This window comes from Mirounga angustirostris, unplaced genomic scaffold (assembly GCF_029215605.1).
Source record: "Mirounga angustirostris isolate CCGP_5_RB_7025 unplaced genomic scaffold, mMirAng1.0.hap1 SCAF_10, whole genome shotgun sequence".
Taxonomy (NCBI): domain Eukaryota; kingdom Metazoa; phylum Chordata; class Mammalia; order Carnivora; family Phocidae; genus Mirounga; species Mirounga angustirostris.
In genome coordinates, this window is record NW_026991718.1 from 138,277,431 (window position 1) to 138,301,140 (window position 23,710).

At 53.1% G+C, this 23,710-nt stretch overlaps 1 protein-coding gene across 1 annotated transcript in view; it reads left to right on the forward strand.

Annotated features, from left to right (window-relative positions):
* DNAJC5 (DnaJ heat shock protein family (Hsp40) member C5) overlaps positions 1-15,375 on the forward strand; it is a 34,018-nt gene extending 18,643 nt beyond the window's left edge. Inside the window, 5 exon segments of the mRNA XM_045886154.3 lie at positions 12,277-12,394; positions 13,146-13,359; positions 14,574-14,672; positions 14,674-14,746; positions 15,125-15,375. Of these exon segments, the coding sequence (XP_045742110.1) occupies positions 12,288-12,394; positions 13,146-13,359; positions 14,574-14,672; positions 14,674-14,746; positions 15,125-15,228 (597 nt within the window). The 5' untranslated portion in view covers positions 12,277-12,287 and the 3' untranslated portion in view covers positions 15,229-15,375.
* The last annotated feature ends 8,335 nt before the right edge of the window (positions 15,376-23,710 follow it).

Genomic DNA, 23,710 nt, shown 5'->3' on the forward strand with positions numbered 1-23,710 from the left:
GAGGGATGTTTTTGCTGCACATAGAATTCTGGTTTGACGGGTTTTTTATCTCAGCACTTTAGGGATGTGCGCCACTGCCTTCTGGTTTCCATGATTTCTGATGAGAAGCATGTAATTCAGATGATTGTTCCCTATGTGATAATGTCAGTTTTCTCTGTTTACAAGATCTCCTGATCTTTGGTTTTTAGCAGTTTGATTATAATGTGCATAGCCATGGTTTTCTTCATATTAATTTTATACGCTGCAGCCAGAATAATCTTAAAACATAAACAAGCTGCTTCTGTTGTCTGTTCCCATAAAACTGTGTTCTTGGGGAATTGTGCTCACTGATTTCGGGTGTCCTTCACTGAACTCACTCCCCGCTCTCAGATTGTATCCCCTGTTCATCGCAGTGTTCCCAGTGCCTGGCATGTGGGAGGACTCAGTAAATATTTTCAAATAAGTGATCATGGAGATGATAAATGCCACATGAGCCAGACTTGTGTCCTGTGAATGAAGTTAACAGTCATTGACGCCCCAGCAGGGCACATGGAAGCGGTCTTTATCCCTTAGGTAGGGAAATGCCCTGTCCTTGTGCCAACATACGTAACTATTGATAGTAATGGGAGATAGACACGTAGGGCATCTTCAAGAACACGTGTATTTGATGCAGTTAGTGGACTTTCCTCTTAGCATTGGAGAAACGTGCAAAATATGGGATCTTGTTTCTGTGTTCTTTGATATGAAATAGTATAAGGATAGTTGTTCCATATTACATGATCATTTAAATTTAATTAAATTTCCAGTTGAAAAAAACCCATAGAATATGTTGATGGTGTGTGATCAGAGGGTCATGCATTTGCATGACTTCATTACTTCATTAACTGAAGTAAGAAGAATGAACTGATGAGGGATGACGTTGACTTCTCTTGGATGGTTTCTGTTGAAAATGCCTTCACCTTGGGGCGCCTGGGTGGCTCAGTCGGTTAAGCGTCAGACTCCTGATTTCAGCTCAGGTCCTGATCTCAGTCTTGGGGCTCTGTGCTCAGCAGGAGCCTGCTTCTGTCCTTCTCCTTCTCTCTCTGCCTCTCCCTCCCAACCTGGCTCCCCTGTGTGCCCATTCTCTCTCTCTCTCTCTCAAATAAATAAATCTACCTGTTCTCTCTCTCTCTCTCTCAAATAAATAAATCTACCTGTTCTCTCTCTCTCTCTCTCAAATAAATAAATCTACCTGTTCTCTCTCTCTCTCTCTCAAATAAATAAATCTACCTGTTCTCTCTCTCTCTCTCAAATAAATAAATCTTTAAAAACACAACAACAAAACTGTTCAAAGAAAAAATGCCTTCACCTCTCCCACAGCTTTTCCAGCCATTTTTATGTGAATAAGAGGGCACTCTTGCTACTTACTGTCTGCCCTGTAATTGCTTCATGTTGCAATGGATTTCTTTGAATTATTCCATCTTCATTGAAAATGTATATTCAGAACATTTCTCCTGTATGTCACCTGGTATGTGCCTGTATCTTTGTTTTGTGTTTGTGTAGAGTTAATTTTGAGGAATAAAAAAAGTGTCACAGTAACTAAGCCTACACTTGTTCACGGTATATAAGCGTAAGGGACCCTCTGCAAAAACCTAACTTCCTTAAATAATTCACAGGAAAGCCATTACTTGACCTCTGGGGCAAGGGTCGCACCTGCTTCTGTACTCGGGTCAGGTTTTATTGGAGCATAGCTGCACCAGGCCTTACACACTGTGTGCTTTCCTGCTTCAAAGGCAGAGCTAAAAACTGGGGACCCAGCCAAGGAGACTGGCCCACGAGACGGAAACATTTACTAACTTGCCCTTTAAAAAAAGGCTTTCCGGGACGCCTGGGTGGCTCAGTCGGCTGGGCGACTGCCTTCGGCTCAGGTCAGGATCCTGGAGCCCCGGGATTGAGTCCCGCGTCGGGCGCCCTGCTCGGCGGGGGGTCTGCTTCTCCCTCTGACCCTCCCCCCTCTCATGTGCTCTCTCTCATTCTCGCTCTCTCAAATGAATAAATAAAATCTTTAGGACGCCTGGGTGGCTCAGTTGGTTAAGCGTCTGCCTTCGGCTCAGGTCATGGTCCCAGGGTCCCGGGATCGAGTCCCGCATTGGGCTCCCTGCTCTGCGGGGAGCCTGCTTCTCCCTCTGCCTCTGTCTCTCTCTCTGTCTCTCATGAATAAATAAATAAAATCTTAAATAAATAAATAAATAAATAAAAGCTTGCCAGTGTATGCTCTAGAGTAGACAATCCTTGGAAGAATAACACTAAAGTAAACCTGAGTGGTAATGTTCTCCCCCTTTCTGGTGTGTAAGTACTTGGCTTTGATACAGTTAAATTAGGCCTGAGCTGTCAGGCCCCCTGCTGTGCTGTCATTTCATTAAAATAGAAAGGAGGTTAGTTTTTAACTCTCAGGTATTTCCCAGAAACAGCCAGATAGTACCTTCCAAAGACATTCGCATAGTCTTTTAAGTAGAAGCATTTGTTTCACTTTCCTCTGAATTTGGCATACAGAAAAATCAAGGGGACGCTGATGAAATTGCTGCCCCCTCAGCACCAGCAGACCCACCCGCACCCTTAATGAGGGAGGCCATAGGCGGCGTCAGGCTCTGGTGTGGACGGTGCTTGTGGCCCTGGTGGGGCTGACAGGGACTCCGCCCTCTCTCCCCACTTGGGTCCTGATCTTGTTGCTGTGGGTTTGTGATGTTTATGTTCACCAGACTTGTTCCCACAGCTCCCATTGCTCTTCAGGCTTGTTCTTGGATTTCTGTGGCTTCAGCACCTTCCCACAGACCCGTTACCCCTGGTTTCCATTCTTGACTGCTGCCTTTCCGTTTATGTCTTCTCTGGCTGGGTGTTTCAACAGATTGTTTTTTCTAGAAGCTCCTTGTTCCATAAGTTCTCGTGTCTGTGTGAACATTAGTCTTTGCTTCCATCTGTGGAGACCTTGCCTGATTATAACATTATGGGGTCAGAAATGTTGAGGTGTAGCTCCGCTAACATTCTGTGCTACTCGAGGAACAAGGGAGAAAACTGCCAGTCACGTGACTCCGGATGCCTTATAACTTCGTTTTTAATCTCTGGGTTTGAGGAGATACTTTTTTTTTTTTAAAGATTTTATTTATTTATTCATGAGAGACAGAGGGAGAAGCAGGCTCCCTGGAGCAGGGAGCCTGACACGGGGCTCCATCCCAGGACCCCAGGATCATGACCTGAGCCAAAGGCAGACGCTTAACCGACTGAGTCACCCAGGCGCCCTAAGATACGATTTTGTATTAAGCAAGTATTAGCCTTTAGAAAAGTTTGGATATAGTTACTGGCAATCCATTGAAACTAAGAAAATTTATTCTAAATTAATTCTGTGGGTTTTTCTTAGGATGATTCTGAGACTAGGAAATTTTTGACATTCATTCAGTGCAGTAACTTCTGTGAAATCTGGCATACAGACTTTTAAGTAGTACTGGTGATTCATAATTTAAAATGTGACAGTTTTACAGGGTGAGACTTTTTCTTTAGTCAAATTAAGTAGCTGACTGCATACAGGCATATCTCAGTTATGGCGGGCTTGGTTCCAGGAAAACTGCAGGAAAGTGAATATCCCAATAGCATGAGTCAAATGAATTTTTGGTTTCCCAGTGCATATAAAAATTAGGTTTATGCTATACTATTGTTTGATAAGTGTGGCATAGTATAATGTGTAAAAAAAAATACATACTTTAATTTTTAAATACTTATTGCTAAAAAAATGCTAACCATCTTCTGAGCTTTTGAGTCAGAATCACTGATCACAGATCAGCACGACAAATATACTAACAATGAAAACGTTTGAAATACTGCAAGAATTACCAGAATGTGACACAGAGACACAAAGTGAGCAAATGCTGTCGAAAAAGAGACTAGCTCGACACAAGTTTGCCAAGAATCTTCAGTTTGTTGGAATAAAAGCATTATCTGGAAAGTGCAGTATGAAGAGGTATGGCTCTCGTTGGTTATTTTCACAGAACAGACATAAAAGTGTTAGCTATTGATGTTTTTCTGTGGATGGGGTCTAGAAGCCAACTATTTAGTAGGCATTGGGTAACAATAAAAACAAAGAAATTACTTAGGGTAGTAATTTGACCATGCTGCGGCACTTCAGTCTTGGACCAGCTGGAGAACACTTGGCTACAGCATCAGTACAGATGCGTGCTTCTGACTGAGGGTCTCTTGGCTCTGTTGGCTCTGTGCTCCCTGGTCCTGTGAGGTCCACTGATGAAGGAGGAGGCTCAGAGCACTGTGGGGCCTTGCCCAAGGTCTCACAGCTGGAAACTTTCAGAGCGGGGCTTAGAATCCTCACTTCCTGATTCCAAAACCCATGCTCTCTCTTGGATGCCAGGGAGACTTGTTTTATTACCTGCCCCTCAGCAGCGCCATCATCCCTTAGGCTTAGAGGCAGGGTGGTTTACTTGGTGTCTCTAGGTCAAAGGGTGATGCCCTTGGGTTTGGGTTCACACCCTGATGTCACCTGTCTGTGCTTCTGTCTCTGCATCAGTGATATGACTGCCATGGAACCTGCCTGGTGAGGGGAGGGGAAGCCTGAGCCCCATGGACTGCCACTCAAGGAACCCAGTTGAGTGGTCCAGGTCGGCCGTGGCATGGAGGGGCCTGGCCCATGGTGGCTGTCCACCCCTGCACCCTCCTCCTTTCCATTGTGAGCATTAACCTTTGCGTTCTGTGTTGTCATTGGGCATGAAGAGAGAAGTGGAACCCTGCCTCCTGTGGGTGTGTGGAGGGGCTGCTCTTGGGTCTCCTTTCTTTTTTTTTTAGATTTTATTTATTTGTCAAAGAGAGAGAGCACAAGTGGGGGAGGAGCAGAGGGAGAAGCAGCCTCCTCGCTGAGCAAGGAGCCTGATGCGGGACTCGATCCCAGGACCCTGGGACCATGACCTGAGCCAAAGGCAGACAGACGCCCAACTGACCAAGCCACCCAGGCGCCCCCTCCTGCCTTCATGTCTTCTGATGCAGGCCCAGATGACACCAGTCTTTTTTATCCCAGGGTTCCCTCTTTCCTCACTTCCTTCCTCGTTCTGTTGAAGTGTGTCCTCAGATAGTTGTTTATTTTAGAAGGTGGGAGCACTGCTTGTCCCAGACTCTTACATTTGTATATTCTTGTGACCTTGCACTTGGTTGATAATAGAATTCTAGGCTGAAAATCTTTTCATCTTAGAATATGAAACTTTTTTGTGTTGGAAAGTTCTCAGTCTTGACCAGAATGTTTTAAGTGCAGCCCTGGTACTTGATGGCACTTTTCAGTTTGCACACTTCTGTTTTCTTTCAGCTCTAGTTTTGTTTTCTTTTGTTTTTAATGGACTTTCCCCTTGTTTGGCTGTATTCCTTACCTTTTGCATTCCTGCTAGACCAATTTTTCTCCTCTTGTTTTCTTTTTGCTGGTTCTAAGATACTTCCTGAATTGTAACTTCTCTCTGCACTGTGGGCTTCATCCACTTGAGTTGTGTTGCCCTCTTGTGCTTAGTTTATACCTTCCTGCTCAGACAGTCATTGCCGATCCTACTCTTCTGTGCTTGCTCTCCTTCACAGTTTACTTTTTGTCCACAGTTTCTTTTAATTTTATAGAAATAGTAGCCTTCAACCTCTAAAGATATCAGAACTTAAAAGCTTGACATTTGGGGCGCCTGGGTGGCTCAGTCAGTGAAGCATCTGCCTCAACTCAGGTCATGATCTCAGGGTCCTGGGATCGAGTCCCTCATCGGGCTCCTTGCTCAGCAGAGAGTCTGCTTCTCCCTCTGCCTGACGCTCCCCCTGCTTGTGCTCTCTCTCTCACTCTCTCTGACAAATAAATAAAATCTTAAAAAAAAAAAACCCTTGCCATTTTTCCTCTGGGGTCACCAACTTTTTTTTGTACTTGGTTTCCTACTTGATAGACTTTTTTTTTTCTTTTAGCAGCTTTAGGGTTACAGAGAGAGAGAGAGACAGAGCATGAGCATGAGCAGGGGGAGCAGCAGACTCCCTGCTGAGCAGGGAGCCCGACATGGGACTGACACAGGACTCGATCCCAGGACCCTGAGATCATGACCTGAGCTGAAGGCAGACCTTTCCAACTGAGCCCCCCCAGGCGCCCCAGTATTGATACATTATTAACCAGAGTCCATAGTTTACCTTAGCAGTCGTTCCTGGTGTTGCATGTTCTGTGTGAGCTTTGACAAACATAATCACTGTCACACAGAGTAGTTTCATCCCCTAAAAATCCCCTGTGCTCCTCCTCTTAATCCCTGCTTCCTCCAACCCCTGGCAACCACCACTCTCTTTACTGTCCCTGGAGTTTTGCCTTTTCCAGAATGTCATAGAGCGGGAATCACACATTGTGCAGCCTTTTCTCGGCTCAGTAGCTCATTTCTTTCCAGCATGAAGAATATCCACTGTCCACATGGACAGTTTATGCAGTCACTCACTGAAGGACATCTTAGTTGCTCCTGAGTTTTGGTAATTATGAACACATTAACTTATTTTTAAGTAGTACTAGCCTGTAGTCACATAATCATTAAATCAGTACTGCATTTAGAAATTAAGTCCATCCCCTCATTTTTCACATGGTTGACTTCGGGGCAGTGTCTGCAAGTGTGTGATGGGGCTGGGCGCTGCCTTCGGCCCATCGTGCTCCCTTCACAGAAGCAGACGTGATGCGGAGATTGGAAGCCCTTTTGTTAGCAGCGTCACTGTATTTCCTGGAAAGGTTGTTCATTTATTATTTTTTGTTAACTTCAAGCAGCAGGAAAGAGAATTTAGCTAGTCACAACTTGTGACAGTGTGTCTTTTTAGAGAACCAGAGGGCAGACACACGTTTAGTGTGGTTGATCCCTGAACTTGAAATCAGCAGTGGCTTCTGGGCCTGCTTCTGTGACTAATTATTTGTGTATTTTGGTAAATCATTTTGCATGTCTGGGCTTCCCTTTGATCTTCTGGGAGGTGAAGGAATTGGGCTAGGACCGGATGTCTGAGGTTCTCTTTTCCCACTGCTTTCTTGCTTCTGGCTTTGCTAGATCTAGCCTTTATTGCTGGTAACAATATGCTATGTTATCTCTAGTTATAGCTTCTTTGAATGGTCTAAACCAACCAAGTAACTTGAATTAGTCTAGTAATGAGCTGTTAATTGCAATTTTAATTAAGATGATTATAAAGTCACACGTACTTATAAGAAATCACAACACTTTGCCTGGTTTTTCCCAACGGTGACTTTGCCAAACTGTAGTTTACTATCCTAACCAGGATACTGATGTTAATACAACCTACCGATCTTAGTCAGATCTCCCCATCTTTACTTGTACTTACTGGTGTGGGCGTGGTGATCTCCGTAGGGCCGTAGCATCTGCGTAGGTGTGCGTGTCCACTGCTGGACTCAAGATACTGGAATTCTCGGTACACAGGCCACCCCTGTCCCACTCACCTCCCATCCTTGACCCCTGGCAATCAGCAGTCTGTCTTCTGTTCCTAAAATTGTGTCATTTCCAAAATCCAGTCATATAGTTTGGGATCCTTTTGGGATCGGCTTTTATCTGCTCAGTGCAATTCCCTGCAGGTTCATCCAAGTTACACGGGCAGCACTGGTTTTGTTTTGGTTTGATAAGTAGTATTACATTGTGCACGTGTGTACTGCAGTCCAGGACATCTGGGCTGATCCCAGTTTGGGGCTGTTACAAATAAAGCTGCTGTGAATGTCGTGTGTAGGTTTGTGTGTGAAGACGTGTTTACTTTCCGATAAATCAGCTAGGAGCAGACCTGCTGGGTCCTGTGGCAAATGCCAGGTAGTTTTCCAGAGTTGCCTTGAGCCCTTGTAACCCATCTCTGCTCTGCCCTCCGCTTTCGGGCATCCTTGTGTAGACGACTTTGCGTTTGTTGGAGTTTCACGTAAGGAACTCCTACATTCTCATTTAGGTCTGGCCCCTTTCGTTCAGCAGCATGCTTCAGGAGTCATCCGTGGTGTTTGTGTGTCATCGTGGCTCATTCCCTTCGTGCTGAGCAGCAGTCCATTCCGCGGGTAGACCCCTTTCTGTTTATCCATTCACCTGTCTGGACATTTGGGTTGTTTCCAGATTTTGGCTATTGTGAGTAGAGCTGCTATATCAACAATGGTGTGTAAGTCTTTGGGAGACATACGTTTTCATTTCATGTAGGAAGTGCTATACGTAGCAGAGGGATTGCTGGGTTGTCTGGTGAGTGTGTGTTTAACTTTTTAAAGCACTACCAGGCTGTTTTCTAAAGGGGTTGTACCGTGGGCACCTGGGTGGCTCAGTCGGTTAAGCGACTGCCTTCGGCTCAGGTCATGATCCTGGAGTCCTGGGATCGAGTCCCGCATCGGGCTCCCTGCTCGGCGGGGAGTCTGCTTCTCCCTCTGACTCTACCCCCTCTCATGCTCTCTCTGTCTCATTCTCTCTGTCTCAAATAAATAAATAAAATCTTAAAAAAAAAAAATTTAAAGGGGTTGTACCGTTTGCCATTTTCAGCATGTGTGAGAGTTCATGTGGCCTCACATCCTTGCTAACGCTTGATGTGGGTCATCTTTTCAATACAAGCCATTCTGGTAGGTTGTAGTATCTCGTTTTATTCTGCATTTCTGAGTGACTGATTGATGATGGACATCTTTGCACTTACTGTGGGCCCCCTGTACACCAGTGTTGCTGTGGCTAATATATGCCCTTTGTATTTCCATACAAATTTTGAAATCATTTTCTCAGTTTTTGCAAAAAAGCTGCTGAGATTAGAGTTAAGATTGTATTGAATCTGTAGATTGATTTTGAGAAGATTGACAGTCTTGAGTCTTCTGATCCATGAACATGATAAAGCTCTATTTTTTTTAGGTCTTTTGTTTCGCTTGGCAATGTGTAGTTTTCAGTATAGGGGTCTTGTATGTCTCTTGTTAAATTTTATTCCTGGGGCGCCTGGGTGGCTCAGTCGTTGGGCGACTGCCTTCGGCTTAGGTCATGATCCCGGGGTCCTGGGATCGAGCCCCGCATCGGGCTCCCTGCTCAGCGGGAAGCCTGCTTCTCCCTCTCCCACTCCCCCTGCTTGTGTCCCCTCTCTCGCTGTGTCTCTCTCTGTCAAATAAATACATAAAATCTTTAAAAAAAAAAAACATTTATCCCTTGGGATGCCTGGGTGGCTCAGATGGTTAAGCATCTGCCTTCAGCTCAGGTCACGATCCCAGGGTCCTGGGATCGAGTCCCGCATCGGGCTCCCTGCTAGGCGGAGAACCTGCTTCTCCCTCTGCCGCTGCCTCTCTCTGTCTCTCTCTCTGACTCTCATGAATAAATAAATTAAAAAAAAATTGTTTCCCTAAATAATTCTATGGTTTTGGATGCTGCTGTAAATGAAATCTGTATGTAATAATATTTTCCAGTTGTTTACTGCTCTCGAATAAAAATATAGTTTTAAATATTTATATCCTGTCACCTTGCTAAATTCAATTAGTTGTAGTTGGTTTTTTTGTTTAGTTGGTTTTTTGTTTCATTGTTTTTGTTTTTTGTTGATCCCTTAGGATTTTCTGTATAAACAACCAAGTCATCTGTGAATAGGGATGGTTTTATGTCTTTTCGATTTTTTTTTTCCTGTCGCGGTGTTCAGGGTCCTAGAACAGTGTTGGCTAGAACTGGTGAGAGTAGGCATCCTTGTCACATTCTGATTTAAGGGAAAACCATTCAGTATTTCACTACTGAGCATATCAGCTATAGGTTTTTGGTTAGATGTCCTTTATCAGACTGAGGAAGTTCCCTTCTATTCCCAATATACTGAGAATTTTTTAAATCATGAATTAGTGTTGAACTTTGCCGCATGCTTTGATGAATCTTTGAGATGACCATGTGGTTTATCTCATTTGTTCTATAATATACTGGATTACACTGGTTTGTTTTGAAATGTTAAATCAGGCTTGCCTTCTTGGGATAATTTCTACTTAATTAGATTCAACTTGCTAATACTTTGTTAAGGATTTTTATGTCTATGTTTGTGACGGATTTTTTGGTAATGTCTTTATGAGGTCGTGCTGGCCTCCAAAAACAAGAAAAGTTCCCTCCTCCTCTGTTTTTGAAAAAGTTTGTCTAAGATTGATGTCTTTCTTGGATATTTGACAGAAAAGTCTCCAGGGCCTGGAACTTTGTGGGAAAGTTTTCTATTACAGATTCAATTGTATTAGTGTAACGCATTTAGGACTATTCAGATGTTCTGGTTCATCCTGTGTTAATTTGGGTAAATTGTGTTTTTCAAGGTATTTATCTGTTTCATCTAATTTTTGTCCATAATTTTCTCTATCATCTTTTTTTTTAAGATTTTATTTGACAGAGTGAGACACAGCAAGAGAGGGAACACAAGCAGGGGGAGTGGGAGAGGGAGAAGCAGGCCTCCCGCAGAGCAGAGAGCCTGACGCGGGGCTTGATCCCAGGACCCCGGGATCATGACCTGAGCCGAAGGCAGACAGACGCTTAACGACTGAGCCACCCAGGCGCCCCTCTCTATCATCTTTCTTGTGCCTGTAGGGTCTATAGGGATGACCCCTCTTTTTTTCCTTCCTCACCTCACTGATTTCTGTTCTTTTTTTTTCTTTTTTCGGCTGTTGATCAATTTTTTTTTTTAAGATTTTATTTATTATTTATTTGACAGAGAGAGACACAGCGAGAGAGGGAACACAAGCAGGGGGAGTGGGAGAGAGAGAGAAGCAGGCTTCCCGTGGAGCAGGGAGCCCGATGCGGGGCTCAGTCCCAGGACCCTGGGATCATGACCTGAGCCGAAGGCAGACGCTTAACGACTGAGCCACCCAGGCGCCCGGCTGTTGATCAGTTTTGTTGTTGTTTTCAAAGAGCCAACTTTTGGCTTAGTTAAATTTCTCTATCATTTATCTGTTTTTTATTTTGTTGATTTCTGCTCTTTATTATTTCCTTCCTTCCATTTCCTTTGGGTCTGTCCTGCTGCTTCTGGTGTTAGGAAGTTGAATGTTAGGTCTTGGCTAATATGTTACCTTTTACTACTCAACTGAAAATAACTGATTTCTTCTTTGAGTTACATGTTATTTTATCAGTGTGTTGGATGATGTTAAATACTTGAGGTTTTGGGGGCATCTGGGTGGCTCAGTCGGTTAAGCATCTGACTTTAGCTCAGGTCCTGGGATCGAGTCCCACATCAGGTTCCGTGCTCAACAGGGATCCTGCTTCTCTCTCTCCCTCTGTCCCTCCCCCAACTCATGCTCGCTCTCTCTCAAAATCTAAAAAAAAACCCCAAAAAAACAAATTCTATTAAAAAAATACTTGAGGTTTTCTTGGGTATCTTACTGTTGGGTTTCTAACTTAATTCTGCTAAGGTCAGGGAGCACACTGTGCATGATTTCAGTCCATTAAATTTATTGAAATTTGTATTAAAATCTAATATATGACATGTCTTGGTGATTTTTAAAAAACTGTTTATAGATGTCGGGTGTCCCGTATGTATCAGTTAGGTCATGGTAGTTGGTAGTGTTTTTTGGATCATCCATTTTTCTGTTGTTTGTCCATACTGTCTGTTTCTGAGAGATGGGTGCTAAGATTTTTATAGCTGTGTTGTGTGTTGTCCATTTCTCCTTTAATTCTGTCAATACTTGGATTAAAGGGTTCTTTTTTTTTTTAAGATTTTATTTATTTATTTGAGAGAGAGAATGAGATAGAGCATGAGAGGGGGGAGGGTCAGAGGGAGAAGCCCACTCCCCGATGAGCAGGGAGCCTGATGCGGGACTTGATCCCGGGATTCCAGGATCATGACCTGAGCTGAAAGCAGTCGCTTAACCAACTGAGCCACCCAGGTGCCCCTTGGATTAAAGGGTTCTGAGGCTCTGTCTTTAAAGTGTCTAGTTGGGTCTTGAGTCTTTCTCCATTCTGACAACCTCTTCTTTTTATTGGACTTTTTAGTCTAAAGAGATCATTACCCTTTTTCTTTGAGAATTTTAACTGTACTTGTTTGGATTTTTTATTTCGAGGGTGCTCTGGAGATTACAGTAAACATAGTTTTTTTACAGTCTACTTAGTGTAGCAATAGTCTAGCACTCCACAGGCACAATTGCAAACTTAGCCTCTAGGCCTCACATGGGACCACTCCCCACACCCCCTTACGTTGTAGTTAGATGTGCTGTGTCTGTGACCCTCATGGCCACCACCAGTGGTGTTGTGATTGCTTGCATAGAACAGTCATATGGAATAAAGTCCTCCAGCTCTGTGCTTGGAATCTTTATCGATACTCTTTGATGTTTTCTTTGCATTTTTCTTGTAGATTAGCCTACCATGGCCGACCAGAGACAGCGCTCACTCTCTACCTCTGGGGAATCACTATACCATGTTCTGGGGCTGGACAAGAATGCAACCTCAGATGACATTAAAAAGTCCTATCGGTAAGAGGCCTTGTACCTTGTGTGGTTTGATCTGCATTTACCAGGAACCACTGTGTGTCTCCCTGCCCCCAGTGGACTCTGTAGGTAACTGGGAACTCTTAGGTCCATTTTTGTATGCATAATGTGTTCCCTTATAGCTTAAAATTCTTATATTGGTATTTTCTTGGCAATAAAAAAGTAACACTTTGTAGATAATACACACTGTGTACCCTGGAGCGGCCAGTCCCACGGGGAAGCAGGTCTGAGCCTGCTCAGCAGATGGGGCTGACAGGCTCCTCCCCGTAGCCCTCGGCCGGAGCTTCTCCACGGCTTCAGGGAGTAAGCTGCAGAGACACAAGTCCTCGGTGATCCACACCCTTCAAGCAGCCCTGCTTTGTGTTCTTCCCGTTGTGTACTTCTCACACAGGAGAGAAGAGGCCTTTGCTGCTCCCTTTATTTGGCAAAATGTGCAGTGAAGCTGCGAGGACACTAGAGGTCAGCAGCAGGGTTTGCCTCTGAGCTGGAGAAGGGTGGGCTGCTGGCCATGCCTGCCTCCAGGGTAGCCCTCACCTGGGGGCTCCCTCCTCTGTGGCCAGGTCAGAGCCCGGAGCTTTGCCCCGAGAGGCTGCAGAGGTTTCTTCTGATGCTGACATTCTCGAACTCTGTGGAGAGTTGGGAAGTGACATGTAATGGGGAAGTGTTCCCTGCACCGGGCCCTCCCTCTCACAGATGAATGTGGAATAAGTGACAAAGAAATGGTTTTGGTTTGCAGGAAACTTGCCTTGAAGTACCACCCTGACAAGAACCCCGATAACCCAGAGGCTGCAGACAAGTTTAAGGAGATCAACAACGCCCACGCCATCCTGACGGACGCCACAAAAAGAAACATCTACGACAAGTACGGCTCGCTGGGGCTCTACGTGGCCGAGCAGTTTGGGGAGGAGAACGTGAACACCTACTTCGTGCTGTCCAGCTGGTGGGCCAAGGTGAGGGGAGCAGGCGGGCCCGTGCGGCCCCGGGTGCCCCGGGGGGGGGGGTCTCCTGCTGGGTAGGGCTTTGGGTCTTGCGGAGTCAGGGCCTTTGGTCCGAGTGCTCTGTGCCCCCGAGACACGGTTTCCGGGCGCGTGGCGGCCTTCCCTCCCGGTGTGTCAGTGCGGGGCCGGGTGTGCGGGGCCGGCTGCAAGCCCGCGCGCAGCCAGCCCGGCACCGAGCCGGCTGTGCCCCTTTCTCTCGTGAGTCACTGTGCGCCCTTGAACAGAGGTGGGCAGGGCCTTTCCGTCCTGTTGTGGGCAGCTGGTCGTCAGGGTGCGGGAAGACGTGTCAACTCTGACGTGAGACACCCGCGCACGTCGCCCCTCCTCCCTGTTGCCCAAGCACGTGTGGGCCGCGGGCGCGCGGCTCCGAAGACCCCTTTTCTCGGGGCCAGTGGGCTCCGTCCCTCTGCCCCCGCCCCCCCGTTGGCGGGAGCGCCCCCCCCAGTCTCAGCCCCCCCCGAGTCTCAGCCCCCCCAGTCTCAACCCCCGCCCCGAGTCTCAGCCCCCGGCCACCGAGTCTTAGTACCCCCCCCGTCTCAGCCCCCCCGTCTCAGTCCCCCCGCCGTCTCAGTCCCCCCGCCGAGTCTCAGCCCCCGCCCTCGAGTCTCAGACCTCCCCCCGCGTCTCAGCCCCACCCCCGCCGAGTCTCAGCGCCCCGCCCCCGAGTCTCAGCCCCCCCCGCCGAGTCTCAGCGCCCCGCCCCCGAGTCTCAGCACCCGCCCCCGGGTCTCAGCCCCCGCCCCCGAGTCTCAGCCCCGCCCCCCGCCGAGTCTCAGCCCCCGCCCCGAGTCTCAGCCCCACCCCCGTCTCAGCCCCACCCCCCCGCCGAGTCTCAGCCCCACCCCCGCCGAGTCTCAGCCTCCGCCCCCGTCTCAGCTCCCGCCCCCGAGTCTCAGCCCCGCCCCCCGCCGAGTCTCAGCCCCCGCCCCCGAGTCTTAGCCCCACCCCCCGTCTCAGCCCCGCCCCCGCCGAGTCTCAGCCCCCGCCCTCGAGTCTCAGACCTCCCCCCGCGTCTCAGCCCCACCCCCCCGTCTCAGCCCCACCCCCGCCGAGTCTCAGCACCCGCCTCCGTCTCAGCCCCGCCCCCGCCGAGTCAGCCCCGCCCCCGCCGTCTCAGCCCCGCCCCCGCCGAGTCTCAGCCCCCGCCCACCCTCCGGCCCGCGCAGGTGCTGTTCGTCGTGTGCGGCGTGCTCAGCTGCTGCTACTGCTGCTGCTGCCTGTGCTGCTGCTTCAACTGCTGCTGCGGCCGCTGCAAGCCGCGCGCGGCCCGCCGGCCCCGACCCCGGCGTCTACGTGTCCCCCGAGGACCTGGAGGCGCAGCTGCAGTGCGACGAGCGGGGTGAGTGCCGGCGGCCCCGGGGCGCGGCGGGGCGGGGCGGGCCCTGAACCCTGTCGCCCGTCTCGTCAAACAGGCGGGCACTGACGCTGCGGGCGTGTCCGCGCCGGCGGCGGGGACTGCGGTGCGGACGTGGACGCCGGAGCGAGGAGCGGACGCGGCCCGCGCGCCCGAGCAGGTGGGGAGGGACCGAGGGCCGGTGGCGACCCGAGGCGCCGGAGGCGGCGTGTGCTGGGGGGCGGTCCGCAGGCAGCCTCGCGCCTCCGGCCTCCGAGCCCGCGGAGCGGCGGCGACGGAGCAGGGACGGCGTCGGCGGGCCGCTCTGGGCCCGGGGCTCGGCCGCCGCGCTCACACGACGAGCGCCGTGTGCTTGCTTTGCAGAGGCCGCGGACTCGCCCATCGTCGTGCAGCCGGCGTCCGCCACAGAGACCACCCAGCTCACGGCCGACTCCCACCCCAGCTACCACACCGACGGGTTCAACTAAGCCCAGGAGCAGCTGCGACGGAGGACAGCTCGGCCCCCGGCCGCTTCACCCGTAGAACCACGGAGCGTAGTCCCAGAGATGGGGAGGGGGGCAGCTGCCGGCCCCCGCGGCCCTTCCCACCTCTGCGCCCCGCCCGCCCGCCCGTCGCCCCCCACACGTGAAGTGCGTCGCATGCAGTATTTAAAGCAGTTAGCTACGGTCTTCTTCTTCTTCTTCCTCCGTTTCCTCCTTTTTTAATAGCATGTATGGGGTTCTGTTCCATGTCTGTGTTGTGGACGTGCGGCGGCGTGACCGCGTTAACCGGACGGCGGAGCCTCCCGGGGCTCTCCACTCGCCGCTCCGACCTCGGCTGCGCGGGAGCGGGTGTGTCAGCCCCCCCGAGTCTCAACCCCCCCCCCCCCGAGTCTCAGCACACTCCTTTCCCGTGTGTCGGTGGGGGCCGGAGGCAGGTGCTGCCCGGCGGGAGCTGGGGGGTCTGACGCCACCCCGTGCTCTCCAGCTGTGCGCACCCAGGCAGAGCCTCTGGACGCAGTGTCGGGAAGGAGCTGCTGCGCCCTCCCTTTGCCCGGCCCCCTCGGCGTTTCCGTGCTGTTGGTTTGTGCGGGTCTGTTTGCCGTGGTTGCGTGGCCTTGTGGCCGGGTTTTCCCATGGGTAGGTTTGTTGTGGAAAGTGTGGGAGGCTCTACTGACCCCAAGACCACGTTTCCTACCTGGGTGCAGCCTCGGTCTCCATGTCACATGGTCCTGTGAGCCTGCTCCCTCGCCAGGCTGTGGGAGGTGGTTCTTCCAGCTCCCACACGTCCCCAGGCCACGAGCTGGATTGCTGGGGCCACATTCCTCCACCTCCTCTCCCCTTCGGCCACCCTCCACATTCCTTCAGGCCCCCCTGGCCGCCTGGGGGTCCTTTCTGGACCTCTAAGCACCACAAATGGTAGCAGGGGCTCAGCGTGCTGTTGTTAGAGGGGCTGACCATCCAGGTTGCTGGTGGAGCGTGGCTGAGCAGCCCTGGGAAGCACACGTGGGGAGCACAGCCCTCTTCTCTGTGCTGTCCAGGGCTCCTACCCACCCCCCTGTCCATCATCGCCTGTGCCCTTCAGTCACCGTTGATGGTTCAGGCAGAGCTAGAGACAGGTTCCTGGAGGAAGGACCGGCTGGACCAAAGGCACAGCCTGGTGCCCTTGGGTTGTGAGCCTGCAGCCTGACCGTGGAGCCCCCCACTCCCCGTTGTCTTGAGCAGCACCTTCTGTGAACTGTTGGAAGTCAGTCTTTCTTGTCTGTGTCCCAGAACTTGTGGGTGGTGCCCCTGCTGCAGGAGACAAGGAAGCGGGTTATGATGTGCCCATGCTGGCCCAGAGTTCACAGTGGCCCCCACACCCCCAGCAGCCCTGGATGTGCTGTGGCTCCCTGTTGGACCTGCACACGTCACCGGAGACCCAAGTGGTTTCCGCAGAGGGAAGCAGCATTCCGCTGCTGAATGTCTCCCGCGTGTCCAGTAGGTGAAGAACAAGGACGACAATGTCGGCTCCGACGCACCAGAGCATGTTCCTGATGCCCACGGTTTCCACCACCGCCTGCCCCCCACCCCGCGCACCTGCTGGGCCTCGGCCCTTGTCTGCCCACCCACAGCTGTGCCGAGAGCAGGTTCTTGTTGGCCGGAAGGGGCCAGAGGGGCAGCAGTGTCCATGCAGAACGTGGACAGGCTCTGAGCACAGTGCTGGCTGAGGCCGGCTCTGGCCGGGCTGGTGCAGTCGCAGCCGCTCCCAGGTCCTTGGGCAGGTGTTTGGTCCCCCCCTTTTTTTGGGGGGCGTTGGTTTTTGTCATTAAAATGATCATGAAGACATTCAGTGAGAGGAAAAATACGCACTGTGATCTTAAATTAGAAATAATTTGCTAAAATCAGACATCATGAAAGGTTAAGGAATCCATTGACACCCTCCCCCGCCCCGGCACAAGGGAGGAGGTAAGACCACAGGGCCAGTCCCAACACAGCAACAAGAACGCAGCCTTTGTGATGTTTCTGAAAATTACTTTCTGAGCTGTTTTTCGCTGGAATGGTCAAGAACCAAGTTCAAAGCTGGGACTTCAGGTAGCAAGCCTCCCCCCTGTGCGGACCACTGCAGCTCCGTGGTCAGGAAACCTCAAGGCCCACCACATGTGTCCGAGCGAGTCCTTGACGGCGTCTTCCACTTGACAGAACGTGAAGCTCCACTGGGGACCAGGGTGCTGGGAGAGGGGCAGGTCTGGAAGGTTGTTGAACCCAGGCTCCTGTAGAATTTGTAAAAACTAAATAAATCATGACAGTGATGATAACAATCTTTAAGATGGTGGTAATGATTGCCTAAGGCCCAGGGGCCCCAGGATCCAGATGGGGGCCTAGAACTCTCCCCGCCTGGCCCCGAAGGCATTTCCACCTGGTGATTCCCAAGCGGAGCCCCTTCCAAAGTCGGCTGTACTCACTGTCAGTCCTGGTTGCGTTTCCCTTTTTCTTGAGTGGTCTGTGTATTTCCCTGGTGAGCAGAGTTGCTGAGTCTGGAGGCGAGCCCCATTCAGTGGCCACGTGGGGGCGACCCCCTGCCCACCGCGCAGCAGTGAGAGCACCCGGGTCCTCACTCTGAGGCTGCCCGGAGCTGGGGCCACGTGCGGCCAGGGAGTGCTGAAGCCCATCCCGTGTCACAAAGTGCGGGGCTCGCCCCCGGGGGCCCCCCGAGCAGCCGGTGGCCGGCAGGAAGCGTGGGAGGGCCCTGCAGGGTGTCTGCTGGTGTCTGCTGCCCTGTGCATTTCTGTTCCCGCTCAGTGATGTGGTTGGTCTTCTCTCGTCTTCCCTTTGGCTTTCTTCTACTTTTAAACTGCTTTAGATATTACTGCTCGGTGTGTGTGAGCCTTCCTGGTTCCCCGGTTAGTGCCGCGGGGGAAGAAGCCGCGGTGTGCTGTGCTTAGAGCAGGTGGCCTTTCCGCACTGTTGGCCACCTGGCGTGGCCACGAGGCTCCTGCTCGGGGAGAGGTCGTGTCAGGACTGTCGCTGTGCGTTCTGACTGTAGATGGGCCGATCGGGTGAGCTCGTGCTGGAGGAGTGCCCACTGGTGCAGCTAGCTGGTGGTCTGGGGAGACGCGTGGCCTCCCAGCACCTGGCCCTTGGGGTTGAGGCCGCCAGCAGGTGGGGTGGGCGCCGGCACGCAGGCAGAGCTCGGGGGCCCTGCCCGTCCTTCCCTGGCTCTCAGCATAGCCCCGCAGAGGGACGGGTGTGAGTATGGAGAGAGCGGCTGGTCTCCTTCCTTTCTCAACATGCTAATCTGTGAGCCCATGTGACACAGGACCGCCCTGTTTGTTCTTGTTACTTTGGTTGTGAATCCTCCTGTGGAATTGGCAGAAGCTACACTTGTCCTGCCCCTGCGAGCACGGTTGGCATTGTCTGTGCTGTAGGTGTTGGCAGTGGCTGTCCCTGTGTGTGTACGTACATGTGTACCCCACAGCGGGTGTGCCTGTTGCTGTCCAGCGGTCGGCTCCAGGACAGCCTTGGGTTTCTTGGGGAGTCGGCTCGAGAACAGGGTCCTGGTGGCAGGCTCCTTTGCCGGGTGCGCAGAAGTAAATGCCGACCCCGGTGCATGCATAGGATTTTTGTGGCCGGCCGGCCGCGGTGCCTGCCTGCACTGGGGTGACCGCATGCTGCCAGCAGCACCTTCTCCGGGGAAGGGCGCCGGGGCCGCCGAGGGGCGACTGTCCCAAGTGCCACGGTCGTCCCTGGGGGCCCACCCGGCATGCTCACCTGACCTCCAGGGGCGTGTCCTTTTGCGACATCTAGGTGGCTGGAAACCCTTCCCTCCCTTGAAACATTAAAACCAATTTTCTGAGCATCAGAAAGGTCATGACAAAGGGCATTCTAAAGGGGACTCTGTCCTGACCGCAGGTCTGCCTTGGGAGGGGTCCACTGGGAAGGAGGAAGGGCCACACAATGCCATCCTGCAGGAAGGGGCTGGGTTCAGGGGCCTACAGGCAGTGGCTTTTGGTAGATTTTGTTTCCCTAGAAAATGGGACAATGTTTCCAGCTAAGTGAGGGGAGGCAGTTTGCACTGAAATAAATAAATATATATGTGTGTATACACACACACGTTTTAAAATACTAAATGCAAATGCATGGCAAGCATCTGTCCGTGCGCGCTGGTTTCTGGTTTCTTCCTGTTGCTGGAATCCCGCAACGCTAGGTGGGTGTACCTCTGACCCCGACTCCCATGTGCACCCCTGAGGGCCAGGCTGGAGGGTTAGGATGGTTCCTTGGTGATCTCCATCTCGTATGTCTGAATGTTGACCTTAAGGTAAAGATAACTGTTGTAAAATAAATGTTTTCACTGCAAACCAGGCATGTGTCTCATTCAATGACCCCCGCAGAGTCCTTTCGAAATGGGGGGGTCGTGCACAGAGGGGCAGGGGTCTCACTCCCGCCTGCCTGGCCCAAGTGTGGACAAACGCCCCTCCTAGGTTCTCTTTTCACCTCCATCGTCTAAATACCCCAAGTGGAGGGGTGCCTGCCTGGGTGGCTCAGTCGGTGAAGTGTCTGCCTTCGGCTCAGGTCATGATCCCGGAGTCCTGGGATCAAGCCCCATATCGGGCTCCCTGCTCGGCAGGAAGCCTGCTTCTCCCTCTCCCACTCCCCCTGCTTGTGTCTCTCTCTCTCAAATAAATGAAATCTTAAAAAAAAATACCCCAAGTGGAGTGAGGAAAGGGTCCCGTAAGCCCGGGGTGGCTTGGACTGTGGGTTCTGCAGCCCTCCCAGGACAGGTCCTTGCTTCCGCTCCCCGCTCCTATCCACCTATCGTTACCTCCTCCTACCACCTCAGCCCGGAACCATCCCTGCCGCCCACACGGGCATCACCTTCCATCCTCCTGCATGAAATAAGGCCGCTGGACTGCAGGGATCTGGAACAGCACTCCGGCCTGAGCCTGAGCCCTCGGCTACGCAGCAGGTCTGCCCTCAGCTCGTAGCACAAGGTAGACGAAGGGTGACGGCGGGGTCCCTCACGCCTAGGCCTGTGCTCCGTGCGGAGCCTTGTCCACCCTGTGGAGGAGGGCTTCCTGGGGTGGTCCCACTGCCTGCTCCACCCAGGGCATCAGTGTGGGGTACACTCGCGTCCTCGTGGCTGGACACGATTGTCGTGTCTGCCGGGATCACATCCATGTCCGCGATGAGCTGGGACTGCATCCCAGCATCTCCCTGGGAGGGCCAGATGGGAGGATGGTCATGACGCCCAGGGGATTCTGAGAGCTGAGCAGGGCCTGGCCGGGGACTCTGCAGCTCACAGCCGGGGGTTTCTGGCCCCACTAAAACCACTTCTGTGCCTCTCTTTTCTCTTCCCTGAGATAAATGTCTAGTCATGGACTCTTGCAGGAAATGCTGTCCCTGCCTCAGGGCATGTGTGTCCCTGGGGGTTCTGCACACACTGTGGTGGGTGGAGCCTGACCCTGGCCTTAGGTGGGGGAGGACACCTAGACCCAGGGGGCCCCATGGGTGTGACCATGTGGCCCAGGCCACAGGTGCCACTTTCCACACCGTTTCAGCAACTGTCCCTCTCATACCTGGGACCCCCTGGGGTCAGGGTGCTGGCTCTTCGGTTCCCTTGACTGAACTCAGGGCAAGACAGAAATAGTTTGAAAAAAAGCAGCATAGAAGTACTAAGAATGATGTAACAAGCACCTTGAAGGAAACCCTTCACCTAGGACATAGGGACTAGTGTGACTTGGATCTTCCAAGAAGGAGAGAATGGCCTACAGTGAAGACCTGCATGTCCCTCCCCTGCCCAGTGTCCCCTCCAGCCGGCCGGTGTCAGCATCCACAGATCCTAGTTCATTCCTGATTTTATTGATCTCTAAAGTCTTGCATAAAGAGTACTACACTGTACTGGGTCCGTATGAATCTTCATTCCGCGTAGGTTTTTCCAAGCAATCGCCCCCCATCTAGGTCTAGTTTATTCGGCTGCTGTACAGCGTCATCCTGGGAATTGAGGGCAGGTGCTTGCTGGCCCTGCTCATTGAGGACATGGGTTTTCAGTTCTTTGCCGCTGACTAGGGCTGGGCTGCCGCGGGGTGTCCCCAGGGCACAGGCGCCCCCAGACTGCCTTGGTGGCTGGCTCTCCACAGAGTGGGAAGGCCCCTCCTCTCCTCCTCAGGCTTCTCAGACCTTGCTCTCTACGGGAATCTCATAGGGAAATAGGAACTAACACCAAGCCTTAATTAATGATGGGCATTCAGGGTGGTGGGCGACGGGACCTCGCTCCTCCCCCAGACCCAGGGCCCCAACACCTGTACCCCTGATCTAGGGGACCGTGGGCGGGGGGCTGAATGGCACTACGGGGAGATTCCCGAAGTCCACACCCCCACGGCCAGTCTGGGAACTCCGGGCTCCTGGTGGAGGTCATGGTCGCCATGTGCGGACGTGGGTCCTAGGTGCGCGGCCCCCTCCCGCTCCCCGCCTACCGCGAGGAGCGCGACCAGGAAACGGCAAGCCACGCGGGGCAGGTGTAGGCGCGGGGGCGTGGCTTGCCAGGAGAGGTGGGGGGCTTGCCCGCCGCCGCGAGCCCCGTCACCATTTAAAACCACTTAGGACACAAGCTAGAGGGGGCGCACGGGGCGCGGCGGGGGCAGGGGTCTTGGGACCCAGGGCACCAAGGCCATGCGCGGACTTCCTTGGCTCGACACGGCCACGGCTGCCACTCCCCGAGAGACCCTCGCGCGGCCCCGGGGGCCCCGGCGCCGAGACCAGCGCGGGCAGGACGCGGGAGGCGGGCCGCCGGGTCTGGAGGCCTCCGCGGCCCCGAGCCGGAGGGGAAGGCCCGCCCCGGCGGGAAGGACCCGCCAAGTCGCGGACACCGGGCTCTCTCTTGCTTCAAAGGGACCCTCTGCTCCTACTCAGACCCTGCTCAGCACCCCGGTACCCCACCTCCTCTCCGCACAACTCCCGGGGTCTCCGAGGCCGCGGCCCTCTCCACCCTTGCCCGCTCGCCCCCGTGAGGGCCCCTCGCCGTCCAGGCTCCTGGTCCCGGGCCGGCCGGGTCGTGGTCGGGGCGCTCCCTCGGCGGCTCCGCCCGCGCCGGGACTCAGGGGCGCAGTGGGGGGCGCGGTGGAGATCCGGGAGGGGCAGGGCCGGCGCTAGCTCCACCCCGGCCACTCGACGCTGGGGCGGATCTTGGGCCCCCGCTGGAAGCAGGGTGGTGACCAGAGGAGCCTGAGGACCTGCGCCCGGAGCCAGGCCCACCGGCCCGCAAGCCGACCCCGGATGTGTCGCTCGTGAAGTCGGTGTAGCTCCCACCCCAGCCCTTCCTCTGGCCCCAGCCTGTGGCGGTCGAAGAGTGGGTCCCCGTGCACCTCCATGTGCGAATTACGCCATTCTTGCTCTTCTAACCCAAGCCCAGCCCAAATCCACCCGCTCACCCCTGCCCTGCCCCTTCCTACCTCTGAATCTCCTGCTAAGACCAAATCCCCAGCTCCATCTTGGTGAGCCCGAAAGTCCCCAGCCTCCTGTGTTGTCTCTGACTGCCTCCTGCCCTCTTCCCAGGATTCACCCTGGAGCATTTGGGGTCCAGGAATCTGGGCATCTTCCAGGATGCGTCTGGGCTCCAGGCGGTCCCTGCTGAGGCCCCAGGAGGGTTGGAGTCTTTCCCCAGGCCACACCAGCCCCCAGCCCCTACTGATGACAGCCTGCTTGACCTGCTCCACTCAGCATGACAACCATATGTGCCCAGCGCTGGGTCTGGGGCCCCATCTCCTGGCCAGGGCGCGCCTGAGCTTCCCTTCCCGCTTTATGGCGGCCGCTGCTGGGGAAAGGGGTAGCACCTCACGGGCTGACGAACCTGAGATTGACCCTGGAGACACCATTCTCAGGCTGGACAGTCCTGGAGGCACTGCCCAGGGACGGCGGGTGAAGCCCTCAGCAGGTGGGTGCATCGTGGGAGCTTCTGGACTAGGTATAGGGTGGTCTGCACCCCCTCCACCTCTCCCCCTATCAAGCTCTGAGGGTATGTCCAGGCTGTAGCTCCATCTTCCCAGCTCCCCTCAACTTCTCCCCCAGGCGCCTGCCCCGCCCCTCCCCCAGCCTCTGCTGGGCCCCAGAGGAGCCCAGATGCCCAGAAAGGCAGCCCAAGGGCCACCTGGCTCCCAGCCCCCAGTCAGTCTGCCAGAGAGTTTCCTAGGGATGGGCTTGTCCATCCCTGGAGAGCAAGGCCCAAGCCTCCCCAGACTGGAATCCCTTGATGTATCTAGTAAGCTGTGTTGAGTGTTACCCCAGGAGGGTCTTGGACCTTGGTTCTGGTCCTATCTCTGGGACTAGGAGGCTCCCAGGGGCTGGAGGCATTGCTCCCTTTCATTGGCATCCTGAAACCCCTCTCCCTGTGCTGTTTGGAAAGTGACCCACTTCTACCACCGCCACAGGGGCCTGGCAGGAAATGGGCTAAAGAAGTCCCCTAGCCTGTGGCCTAACCTCCCCAAGCTGCCTTGGA